This window comes from Strix aluco, chromosome 8 (genome assembly GCF_031877795.1).
Source record: "Strix aluco isolate bStrAlu1 chromosome 8, bStrAlu1.hap1, whole genome shotgun sequence".
Taxonomy (NCBI): Eukaryota; Metazoa; Chordata; class Aves; order Strigiformes; family Strigidae; genus Strix; species Strix aluco.
The window spans coordinates 32,544,991-32,557,481 of NC_133938.1; the positions used below are offsets into that span (position 1 = coordinate 32,544,991).

The 12,491-nt window shown below is 45.0% G+C and overlaps 2 protein-coding genes across 7 annotated transcripts in view; both read left to right on the forward strand.

Annotated features, from left to right (window-relative positions):
- The window catches only part of NPL (N-acetylneuraminate pyruvate lyase), a 28,520-nt gene extending 20,501 nt beyond the window's left edge, over window positions 1–8,019 (forward strand). For all 5 annotated transcript variants that reach the window (XM_074833083.1, XM_074833087.1, XM_074833085.1 and 2 more), the window contains 9 exons: window positions 143–230; window positions 1,334–1,391; window positions 1,482–1,557; window positions 2,827–2,919; window positions 3,762–3,910; window positions 4,095–4,141; window positions 4,944–5,028; window positions 5,883–5,922; window positions 7,331–8,019. In XM_074833083.1, coding sequence (XP_074689184.1) covers window positions 143–230; window positions 1,334–1,391; window positions 1,482–1,557; window positions 2,827–2,919; window positions 3,762–3,910; window positions 4,095–4,141; window positions 4,944–5,028; window positions 5,883–5,922; window positions 7,331–7,482 — 788 coding nt within the window. In that variant the 3' untranslated portion in view covers window positions 7,483–8,019. The remainder of the gene's footprint in view (window positions 1–142; window positions 231–1,333; window positions 1,392–1,481; window positions 1,558–2,826; window positions 2,920–3,761; window positions 3,911–4,094; window positions 4,142–4,943; window positions 5,029–5,882; window positions 5,923–7,330) is intronic.
- Window positions 8,020–9,573: 1,554 nt separating this feature from the next.
- Window positions 9,574–12,491, forward strand: part of DHX9 (DExH-box helicase 9) — a 28,454-nt gene continuing 25,536 nt past the window's right edge. The window contains exons 1-2 of one of the 2 annotated variants that reach the window (XM_074833090.1): window positions 9,574–9,756; window positions 11,512–11,652. In XM_074833090.1, coding sequence (XP_074689191.1) covers window positions 9,646–9,756; window positions 11,512–11,652 — 252 coding nt within the window. In that variant the 5' untranslated portion in view covers window positions 9,574–9,645. Of the gene's footprint in view, window positions 9,757–10,952; window positions 11,052–11,511; window positions 11,653–12,491 lie in introns of those variants that run through there. The other variant, XM_074833091.1, reaches the window with a different exon arrangement.

Here is a 12,491-nt window from a genome sequence, read left to right on the forward strand (position 1 = left end):
GCAGGTGCTGGTGCGGACCTTAAAATGAGTTGGGGGAAAAGTATTTCTGTTTAATATCATCAAAAGTGTTAGTTCTTGTCTTCAGTAAAACCAATGCATGTAGGCCACGCCTCAGCGAGTGTGTTGTGTTGTGTTGAAACAGTGAATGGCACGACAGGAGAAGGACTGTCCCTTAACATCCAGGAGAGGAAACAGTTGGCGGAAGAATGGGTGTGCCAAGGAAAAGAGAAGTGAGTAGCTGAGACCGAACAGGGGGTTCCAAATCTCGTGTTATGATATAGTCATGCCTGATTGCAAAGCCACCTTTGCTGATGGCTATTTTTTTTAAGTATTTTGTTGCTGGGCTTTGTTCCCCAGCTCCTTTATCATAGAAATCTGTGGTTTTGTTGCTGCCAGTGAGCTGGTGTCCATTTCTGCTGCTTAGAGAGCTTGTAAGAGTCCTTCTCTTTGGTACACTGAGGAGCAGGGGAACAGAAAAGGGCACTGGGAACTTGCTTATTCTTGGGAAGAAATGAAAGTAAAGAGCAATCTTCCTTTTTGTGCCCTGTGAGCATTTCTGAACCTTTTAATATATTAAATGATTTGGTAAGGGGGATTCGGTGCTTCCCTAAAGATGCAAAGTCAGTGGCAGAGGAAGGAATTCAACCTGGATCTGCAGCTGTGTACCCAAATGTAGCTTCGTTCTCCATCACCTGTACCTGTTATAGTCTTGTATCACTCACCGCTGCCATCTTCTTAGTTGCTATGTCAGAGGATAGGGAGAGGAGGAGGTGTTTTGGGTGAGAAGGACAGTGAGCAGAAATAAACTGGTGTGAAGGCTCACAGCCTGTGTGGATATAAAGGAGAAATGCAGCAATGGGACTGATGGACTGGAACCTGGGAGGTTGTCTTGGCTGGAGCAGACAAGCAGTCAAAGGTGCTGATGTGAGGTTGAACTCTGCTGGTGGTTCTGCAGAGCAATTGGTTTAGAAAGCAAAGATGCTTTGATATCCTTTCCTTTTCCCAGCTTTCCCTTAAATCGTTAATGTCTTAATAAAATACTAAAATTTGTCCCTCTTGATGGCCTTGCAACTGTGACAGCAAGGAGTCACCCACTATTCATATTTGCAAATGTATTTTCTTTTTTCTACCACCAGCTGCTCGCCGCTGTCGGCATTTTCCCTGTGTGTCTGCTCGTCAGGTCAACACAGGTTCAAATCCCTTTTAGGTTTAATCTAGCTCAGTCAAGTTCTTGTTCTGTGGCTCCCTGGTCTGAAGCGATTTATTTTGGCAGACTGGTATTTTTCACCACCACTGAAACCTCCCCAAACCTTTTGAATTTGTTCTTGTGCAGATTGGATCATGTGATCATTCATGTGGGAGCACTGAGTCTGCCAGAGTCCCAGGAGCTGGTATGTATATGATATGATTCCTTTCCACTATGTGTGTAATAAATATAAAGCAGATGTACCTTCAGGTACTTTCTGTTCTTTCTTTTATAGGCAAGACACGCAGCAGCTATAGGTGCTAGTGGTATTGCTGTAATAGCCCCCTTCTTCTTCAAACCCACAAACAAAGGTGAGTAGATGTGCTTGTCAGACCTGCTGAGGCCTTTTATATTGCCCTCCAAATCTTTATCATAGATAAAGGATTGATGCCATCTTCTTTCTTTGGAAAATATTCTGGTGATAATGCTTGCACACCCGTCATGTCTGGCACCATGCAAAAGCAAAACCTAGAAGAAACATTTTTTAGAGATGGGAGATACCAGAATTCTCCCAGTAAGAAATGGGCAGGATGTCTTTTGGGATGTATTTTGTTAGCTTCTTGTAAAAAGAGGAGTTGCTTATGGAAAAAGTAGTTAACTAGTCTGTCTTCTGAATAGATAGCATGGAGTTCACGCTTGATCTGAGCCACACTAGCAAGCAGTTGGTTCCATGCTGACCCTTGCTGGACACTGCCCAAGTTGATAACCAGCTGATACACGGGTGTGCCTCTTGTTACTGAGGTGGTCATGTTTGGTTCTGTGCTCCTAAGGTTTTGCTTTTAATGTAATGAACATAATATAAAAGAACGACATGAAGTGGAGGTCTGTAATAGAAATGTTAAAAGTTGTCTGACTGAGTTATGAATGGAAATCTTCATATGGAAGCACCAGAAGAAACCAGAGTGGATTGCCAGAATTGCTGGTTTTGGCAGCCGAGGACACAATCAGTGGCAATCAAACTGGTAAGCACAGAGGAACAGCACAAAGATCAACAGAAGACCTTGCTGATAGTAGTAGGATGGCAGTGAGGTTTCAGCACGTTATCTTTGCCATTCCTCTTGCTGCTATGCCCATGGGAAGATTGCCTAAGATCTGTGAAGGAGGTAGTGAACAAGATTCTCAGAAGAACGTCAGCTATAATAACTTTCTGATTCCTAAAACAGTACAAAAAAAGTTGTCCAAAAACCTGTTCATCATCACCATTGAGCAGTCCCCCGGGGAGGTGAATGTGAGCTTGATCCCTTGGCCTCTGTGTTGCCCACGAGTGATCCTGGTGAGACCACTTTGACACACAGGTCTTGCATGTGTGAGAGCATGCATGAGTTACATCTATAAGAGAATGAGTGTGAGTTACTGAAATTGGTTTGGTTTAAAATAAGTATCTTTGCCTTCCCTAAGGTCTTGCACTGAGTTTTGTTACATTTAATTTTTTATGTGTGAAGGTTTTTATATGACACACTGTTAATGGTATGCAAGCTGTAGATGGCCTCTCCACAGACCCTGGCTGCTGTGAATCTGAACTGTCTTTCACTATGAATAGTCTCCTTCTCTTACGGGGTTACTCGCTTGTTTTCTTCCAGATGAGCTGACTGCTTTCTTACAGAAAGTTGCGTCTGAAGCCCCTGCGGTTCCGTTTTATTACTATCACATTCCTTCTCTGACGGGTGTGAAGAGTAAGTACTGCTTGGTCAGCTCTTCCTGAGCCCCTAGGCTTGTAGCAACCCGAGTAATCCCAGCAGCTGGTGCAATTAGTCTACCAGCCAGGTAGTCATTAGTGATTAATCTACCATACCAGGGATGTGGCCTTTGCTCTCGTCACATGCCAGCCATAGTGGAAAGGATCCTTTCTGAAAATGGGAGGTGAATCCAAGACTGGAAAATAAATTGAATTCCTCTTCATTGGAAAAAAAGTCACGGCTTATGAATACTGAACAGCTGGGACGGAGGAGGTGATGCTGACCATGGCTTTGCAATTAGTGTGGACCAGGATAGGTAACTGCCTTGGACAACCATAGTTGAATCCTGATTTTTTGCAAGATAGTGACCACCATCTCTCTTGGTGTACACTGACTACATCGTCCTGCTTGCTAGTAAATTACGTGTGAAACCACTTTCTCAAGTCTTACTATTTAGCAGAGGAATGAGGAATAGAATACAGATCCTCGGTTACTTGCTCTACAGCAGGTCACGTGGTGTTCTTTGATGTACGAATTTATATTTATTCTTAAACATGTTGTTGTCAGTTCATTCCTAGACTTTCACTTATCCAGGTTTTTTCCCTTCTGATCTGGTAAAAGGAATGCTTCAAAGAGGGCGGAAAGATGTCTTTTGTATAACTCTGTGAAATAATCACGCTGAACTTGTCTTACTGATTGTTTTAGAGCGATATAGTTTCCTAGGCTTAGGCCAAAAGCAAACAACTTGTAAAATAGTAAGTCTCCCTCTTGGGGACAAGATGGAGAAATCTCCCAGAACAGGGGTGTGTTCCTTCATATGAGATTGCTGTTCTGCACAGTTCGTGTTGAAGAGTTGCTGGGTGGAATAAAAGAGCAGATCCCCACCTTCCAGGGTGTGAAGTTCAGCGACACGGACCTCTTGGACCTTGCACAGTGTATCAACAAGAATGAGAGAGAACAGTTTGCATTTCTTTATGGGGTGGATGAGGTAAGACGCTCATCTTAAAAATTATTTCTTCTATGACATTCTCTCGCTTCAGCCTTGGGGAAAAAGGTAACCCTGGACATTCAGTGCCAGGTAGCTTTGCTGCTCCCTCCCACCACCCCTTTTGTTTTCTTTATTTTGTTATATGAAGTAAAATTTTTTTTTTTCTCCCCCTACCCCAAACTAGCAACTGTTGAGTGCACTGGCAATAGGGGCAGATGGAGCAGTTGGAAGGTCAGTATGGCTTGGACTCCTTCCCCTCGACACACACACTCTTGTATCTTCCACTATCTGCACAGGATTTCTCTAACTATCTTCTGTCACCATGATGGAGGATTTTGCAGGGAAGGGCTGTACAGCAGCAAGCAGACAGATAAGCTAGCTCCAGTGCTAGCCATGGGACAGTCATATAACCTGGGATCTCAGATTATGTTCGTTTGGGTGATTATTGCTGCAGTCTGTAGGCTGACCCAAAGGTTTCAACATATTTTTTTGTCCTCATGGCAACTTTCTGAAGTAGGGAATCACTTTTATCTTCATTATATGCGTAAGGAACCAAAACCTAGAAAGGTTAAGATCGTTAGTTCACATAAAAAGTCTGTGAGGAAAAGGGCTCTGCTGAATTTAATTTCTGATTTGTCTTCTGCCCCTCATGCCAGCCTGCTTAGATGAGTTACCGTGTGATATCTGTGTTCTTGTGTAGATGATCCGTTAAATGAACGAGCAACTGGAAAATTAAGTGATTGACTTTCCGTGTTGCCTAATTGTGGTATGTTATTTTTAATTTTGAAAAACAGTTGCATTTGGAAAGAACAGGGAAGAGAAATCTGCTCTCTAAATCTTCTGTAGGGCTTGGCATACTTCAGATGCGTGACAGTATAAAACCACACATAGATTGCATGAATCTCTGTCATAATAATGACATTCTTATAATGTCAACAGCAAAAGCCTGTGGCTGTTTCTTTAGTTTCAGTGGTTCTAAGCTCCTCCTTTGCATTTACCAATTCTGTTTTTGGTTTGGGTTTTTTTTTGGCAGTACATACAACTATTTGGGCCAAAAAACCAATCTGATGTTGCAAGCCTTTGCAAAGCCAGACCTTGCATTAGCACGGAAGTATCAGGTACAGTATCTTTGCTGTCCCCACTAGGAGCAGCCTTCTTTAGCTTTACTGGGGCTGTTTTCCATCTGGTTGTGTCGTCCATACCCTGAGGTAGCTTTATTAAAGCAAACTTCATTCAGCTCCAACCTCCCTGCTTGTTATTCATCTCACCTTTTTGACCAGTCCTTACTAACTTTTAACCAAGATCTGCCTTGCTTATCCTTTAGCTCTCTAATTTCATCTATGCAGAGTGAGCAATGGCTTGGCCTTTTTCCTTGAACAAGCCCAAAATGGCCAAGCCCCTTGGCTAGGAGTATTCTGGGGATACCTTACATGATGTAGGGCAGAAAGCTGTCCCAAATCAGCCCTGCCTTGACTCCTCTTGGTCTTGGGCAGCTTAAAGATTTGTGAGGAGTTGTAAGCAATCAGTATACAATCTACACCCAGTGTTTTTATGGGACATTTGAGGCATCCTTCTTTTGCCTTAAAATAGAAGTGACTGTGGGATGAAAGTCTGAAAGACATCTGAAAGATGATCTGCTCTGGGAAGTCTCTTCACTAGGCAGTGGATATTCAGATTTGTAAACCTTTAGAGCCCAATATGAGACTTACCAGTGTTCTTGGACTGCTTGCAGGGAGGGACGGCTTGAACATGAGTGATAGACTGAGAGGGAGTGATGGTTTTCTTATATCTATCCCTCCCTCCCCTATTTCAATGGAATTCAATTGGTATTTCCTATAGACTGGCCAGGTGGCCAAGGGCTTTTCTCAAAGGTGTGCAACAATTGTATACGATGTAAAAGCATCTGGAGCTATCATGGTATTTACATCTTAAAATTTGAAGGGGTTAATAAACTACTGTCTGTCTTTTCTAGTTTCTCACTGGGGAATTTCTCAACTTTGTCATCAAACTAGGTAAGTCCTACACTGCCTGTTTCCCTCGTTATCTCTTAAAATGCAGGCTTGGTGCTCCAGAAACTCTCATGTTGCTGTACCCTCAGAACTTCCTTCTGAAAGATTTTGCAGTGAGAAAATGTTGCATCTGCTGTTTCCTGAGTTAGTAGCAGCTGGGAGCTCCACAAAGGGAGCTGACCAAGCATCCCTGCCAGATTCCACTCTTACTTCCTTCCTCCTTCTGTGAAATCTCACAGAAGCTGTGACTCTGTGATTTACCCTTTTTCTCATCCTGACTCTCTGTGGGTGGTTTGTTTGTTTGTTTTTTTTGTTCTGTGTCCAAAAGCTCATTTCTAGCTTTGTTTCTACAGAGTCATTTTTCTGAAATGGTGGCGCTCCAGTAGGAAAATGGCTCTGATACTTGTCTCTCCTGCCTTGCTATAATTTAAGAGTAACTCTGTTCAAGGCTGTACAAGGCCAAAGCATTTTAAAATGGATTGATTTTTTAGAAACAAACCCAAGTTTTAATATAAAAAGCAATTAAACCCAACCAAGTCAGAGTAGTGTTAGGGAGACTAAAGTGGACATTTTGTGGTTTTCACTTAATGAAGAGAACTCTTCACTGAGTTTTTGCTATACATACACAAGCCCAAATGAATCTAGCTGAGCTTTAGTGCTTGGTTGTATTTCTTGTGTTAAAAGTCAGAGGAAATGCATCATTATTTAGCCTTACAGATAAAGAAGCAAACACTGAATTTTCAGAGGTACATAAGGAAGCTTGACCTATGGACAGAGAGGCCTCCTGAAGTTTCCCGTGGTGCTTTAAGCTGGTACCCAATGTCATTGTCACATGCCAGCAGGATTTTACTACTCCCAGGGCTTGGCTTTATGTGAGTCTGCACTGGGGAATAGCTGTGAGGCTGCAAACATTGGGGTGCTGTGATGACAAATGGCTGGGATGGCTCAGCCTACCAATGAAGGTAAGTTGGAAGGGGCCTGATTTTTGCTTGTTTTACCTATGGAAGACTCACACCATCTTTCCTATTGTCAGGGCTGTGTGGTGAGACATTTTGGCAAGGAAAAAGGAACACACATACAGCCCTGGTTATCTGTAAGGCTGGCACAGTAGTTTGTGAAGTGCTTATCTAAGAATATACTCTGCTTGGTATCTTTAGGAGGGAAACTAATGGTATAATATATAAATAAATGTAGTAAGTAGATGTAATTTTTACTGTAATGTCTTTCCTGTCTGCAAGCACGATCATCTCTTCTTAGTTACACTGTTCCCACTCCCAAGAAGTGCTTAAAGCCTGGTTTATGCTGGATTACACAGGAACTGTGTGCTGCTGCTTTTTTGGGACACCTGTATAGAGACTGCTTTAAGCAAAATGATCTGTAAATGTCCTGATTTTGCTTTTTGTCCACCCAGGTTTTGGTGTTGCACAGACTAAAGCTGTAATAACTTTTGTTTCTGGCATTCCCATGGGACCTCCACGGCTTCCTCTTGTTGACGCCTCTGAGGAGTTCATTGTCAAGGCCAAAGCCAAGCTGGACAGCATTGTGTGGCCTGATGGTGACTGATGTTCACTTCCATGTCGATCTGGAAGTGGAGGCTCCTTTTCTGGGATTCCCTGTCACATGGCACATTCCCTGTGTGATGGGCTGCAATTTCTTTCAGGGAATTGGCAATGTGCCCGAGCCCCTTCCTGTTAGGGCTGGCTTTGTTGGGGCACATGTAGCCGCCTTTTTGTGTAACTTTACTCTGCTCCCCAGGAACTCTGCACATTCCAGGCCTAGCTGGTATCTTTGAATTAAAAAAAGCAGATTTTCCCCAGTTGAAGGATACTGAGCCCTTTTGTCTAGGGAGGAGGAAAATCTGTCTTTACACTCCCTCTGGCTAGATCATGTTTTGTCCTCTCCCTTCATAAGTATCTCCAGCACTACAGTGTTTTTTAAACATGACACTGTCTGGTTGCTCAGATGGGTATTTTATTGTTTGTCACTAAGTCATTGGGACACTGACTATGCATATAAAATCCTGGTTTTGTCTGATCTCATTGTCTTTGTACACCTTCACTTAATGCAAAATTAAAAAAAAAAAACCTTTTGCAAAAGAAAGCTTTTGACTAATGAGCAGATATTTTTTCATCTTTTTCCTTGTGACAAAAATAAAGAATAGTGTCTTACATGTTAGAAAGTCATCTGCTGTCAAACCAAAAGGCCCTCTTCTGCACCCTGGACTTCCCCCTCCCCACCAGCCTGAGCTCTTGCTGTCAGACAGTACGTGTGTCTGACAAATGTGAGGTTCCGTGCTCGCTACTGATCTAACCGTACCCCCTGACAGCACTCCTGCATGCCAAAATGATCCCACGGGATGTTTGGAAGGAGGGAAGAGAGAGGGGGAAACATGGAGAGACACATTGTCAACTTTTCGTAATGCAAGAACGTGGAGAATTCTACTAACTTCCTCTTGCTGTGTGACCACTGAACAAGAAGCACATACGAATAAAGGCTTCCTTCCCCTGTCCCTTGAATTTGTAAGGAATTTAGGAGTGCTCTTCTTTGACAGGTAAGGGGGAGAGGGTGAAACCAGCCCCGGACGCAGTGGGAAGCGCCGAGGCTGGCCAGGCCCTGGCTGTGCAACCAGGGCAGTGAAACAAAGAAATGGACTCAACACTCAGAATCCAATAGAACTGTTCAGCAGGTATTTATTAGCAGCGCTGGGGTCGCCCTGGGGATTCTCCACCATAAGAACTCCCCCAAACTAGCAAGGGACATCAGTTTCCATCACACCAATCACACATATTCATTAGATTTCCTGGAAAGGGGTGTCTTATGATAATGAGTTTCTGGAATTCATTCACATAGTCCGAGCATACATAGTAAAAATAGAGTGAGGGTCTTGGGTGGTCGAGGGAAGAAGTAAATATTCTTCATGGTAGCTGGCCTTCTTTCCAGAGCATGCGCTGCGAAATAAAGTCCAGGTGTCTTCCTCCTAAATCAGCGAGATCATCCTCCCTACATTGTATCTCTGTGTCCTTCTGTTCAAGTTCCCCTTACCTTAGTTTGCCCAAGTGCCCACTGAAGGCTTTGAGTCTGCCATCAGTGAGTTATACGGGGAGCGTTTTACTTTTGTCTAGACAGACAAAGAGGCCGAGGGAAAACAGCTGAGGAGTCCTTGGGAAACAAACACAGCCAAAGCTTTCATGCATCACAGTTAATCGGAAATTCATTTGAGCCCTTTCAGCAGCCAAGGCCTGCGGTCAGGCGCTGCCCGCAGCTCCCGGAGCCCCTTGCCCTCCGAGGACACAGGAATTGCTCGCTAGGCCCTTTTGAAAAATAAATCTTAACGCTGCCGCGCTAATTGAGTAGTTCGGTACAGGGCACCGGTAAATGGCGTGTAGGTAACGGGTGAATTTTCCTAACAGGCTTCCATTACCTGCCTCCAGCCCAGACGCTGCCAAATCTGGGCGCGGCTTGTGCCGCCGCTGCCGCCCTTCTGTGGCACCGGAGAACGCGGGGCCGCCGCCGCCATTCCCCGCTGCCATCCCCCGCCGCTCCCTCCGCCGCCCCGGGTGCCCCTAAACCCACGTTTCGGGCCCGGCCTCGCCTTGGCCCTGCGCGGCCGCCGTCGCCGCGCATGCGCGGTGGCCGCCGTGAGGCGCGGGGAGGCGGGGCTGCCCGCCGGGACGAGCGGGCGGGCCGCGGCCTGGCCTGGCCGGTGCCCCCGCCGCGGCCGGAGCCATGGGGGACGTGAAGAACTACCTGTACGCCTGGTGCGGGAGGAGGAGGGTCACGCCGGCCTACGAGATCCGCGCCGGCGGCGGCCGCAGCCGGCAAACCTTCCTCTGCGAGGTGCGGGCCCTGCCGCCTCGCCGGCGTCCCCGGGAGGGCCGGGGGTCGGCGGGGGGGACGCTGCCTGAGGGCTGCCGGGGGGCTGCCGAGCCCGCGGTGGGAGGGCAGGTGGCGGGAGGCTTCGCTGTTTTGCAGCCACAGTGTCCAAGGCTTCTTGAGCATGGGGTGAAGTGCACTGGGTGGGTTAGTGAGAGTAAAGCAGTGTGGTAAAGCTGTGTGGTAATCTCTTACAATGAAAAGGAAATTATTTTCCTGAGGATGATGTGTACGTTTACACCGCTTATGTGATCCTTCTTGCTGTTAAAATTGTCAGCAAGGGTACTGTGTCACCTTCACGAAGAGCTTTGGTCCTCTGTTGAATTTGAGTTAAAAAATCCTTGCTGGATTGGCTGCTAGTCTGTGCGCTGCTATAATATGACTCTCTTCCTGGCTCCAGAGATTGTGGATGCACCAGCAGAGAGCTGTGAATGCAGGATGGCTCTGAGAAGGAGCTGACACTAAGCGTGAGGCCACGTGCAGGATGGGTTAGTTTGCAAGCGATGCCACAGATTTGCACTAAACACCTTGAATTTGTCGTTATATCTTTTCTCCCCTGTTCTTCTTCCCCACCAATAGCAAAACTGAGAAGCACAGTGCTAATAAACCAGTTTATAACTGAGATCGAGCGTTACTCAGGTTGTATGGACAGTTATGTTGTTGTTCTGGCTTTTGTATGTTGATGCCTCATGAGCATGTGTAGAAATGTAACAGGTGAAAGGATACGGCTCACTAAAACGTTCCCTTTTGTTAATTTTTACAGTCTGGCAAGATGTTTGTGAATCCAGTACGGTTACTGTTTGCTTGGTGATGCCTTTGCCCTGGTAGATTGATAGTCTGCTGAAAGCAGAAGCTCATTGGAACCTCTTAAGCAAAATACTAGCACAGCGTGGTGTTTGATGAGAAAACAGGTGTTGGCTACTGGTGCAATTCAGCAGTCTGGCATTAGTGCTGTACAAAACTCTGGTTGGGACTAGCTGGAATGTTATATGCAAGTCTGCTTACTTTTTTTTAAAGAACAACCAACTATAGTAAAAAGCTGTTCAGATGGTCAGCAGAGTGAAGAGTGGAAATCAGAAATGCATAAGTGGTCTACCCAAGTGAAGCTGAAATGAAATGGAGTTGCGGACTGTAAATGTAAAAGGACAATAACTGTTTAAGATGAGGGGCAGCGGTTGCAGAAAAACAGGTGTAAAATGTCTGGTTAGTCTGAATTTTGAATAAACTTCCTGTGAAAAGGTTTTGCAGCAGCCCGTCAGGTAAGCTAGCAGGATATAAAATTGCTGCTCTAAAGCTTGGCTCGAAGTTTATGGAATACGTTGCATCTTGCTAGTTGTAATAACGTGGTGCTACGGTAGAGGACACACAAGCTCACTCCTGTCCTTGTTGTCTGAGGGTTCGGTGTTAAGGCTGAGGAACATCAGCCTGGACAGAGTTTGCTGCTGTGTGTGAGCATTATCCCTGCCTACACTGACTCATTTTCTTCAAGAAGGTTTTGGGGAATGCTCATGCTCTCTGAGAAGGGACTGTGGGCGTTTTCTTTAATAAAGTATACATTCAAAATACAGAAATATAGATAGATAGATACATATAATGGTATATGTAACAATACTTAGTAACAATATTGCTCCTGCACTTATTAGCACCAGAAATTTGGTGTTTCATTGTTACTGGTTTTTAAGACTTGTACGTGCCACGGATCTGTATTTTTATTTGCAGGTTCGAGTGGAAGGCTTTAACTACATTGGCATGGGCAACTCCACTAACAAGAAAGATGCACAGAGCAACGCTGCTCGAGACTTTATCAATTACTTGGTTCGGGTGAATGAAATGAAGAGAGACGAAATTCCTGCTTTTGGAGTAAGCTGCTCTTTCTCCTTACCGAAGGCTAAGCTTTAATTGCAGTGCTGGGCACCTGGTTGCATTTCATCCCTGGAGTTCAGTCTGGCACCCGTGTGCAGTGAAGGAGACTGAATGTGCAGGAATTCTGCTTGTGGTGCTGCAAGGCTGGAATACACGCAGTGAATGTGGTAGGGTGACCTGGTAAAAACAGCTGCCTGTTGGTCTAACTGGTGAGGCTGGGGAGAATTCAGAGTTCCTGTAAGGTGCAGCCTGACTTGAAATGTGCTGAGTACTCACACCTGACACTGGGAATTGTTTTAAATGCGTGTTACGGTATATAATGCTGTGTACTTTAAAAAATAGAAAATATCACAGGCATCTCAAACCAGACATGGAAAATTTGGCATTTTATAACTAAAGGCTTTCTGCTGTAGCTCCTCATGTGTGTTACAGGATCACTCCTTTTTTGGATCTTGTTTTATGAGCCATGCATGGCTCATATCCGCAATGACGCTCAATAAAAGCTGAGGAGGAGGACGGTAACTCTATCTTTATAGCAATTTTAGAGAACAGTAAATAAAGCATGAAGCTACATGTTATACGTTGAGAGGGAAGAGTCTTTTTCTAGTGCATCGTTAAGGTTATGTCTGTATAAGGTACATAGTTTGATCAGTGGAAGCAGTGTCCCTGCCTCGTTAGCCCAGGTGATGCCCTGTGGTAACAGGACCTGTATTGTCCCTGATGTGCCAGTTTTGTGGCAGTGCAACGTGCTGCATGGCTGGGTCCTAAATAGGGATAGAACACTCTGTGTCTTGAATAAAGCAGAGGTGGTGTGATCAGATAGTTAAACATACCCA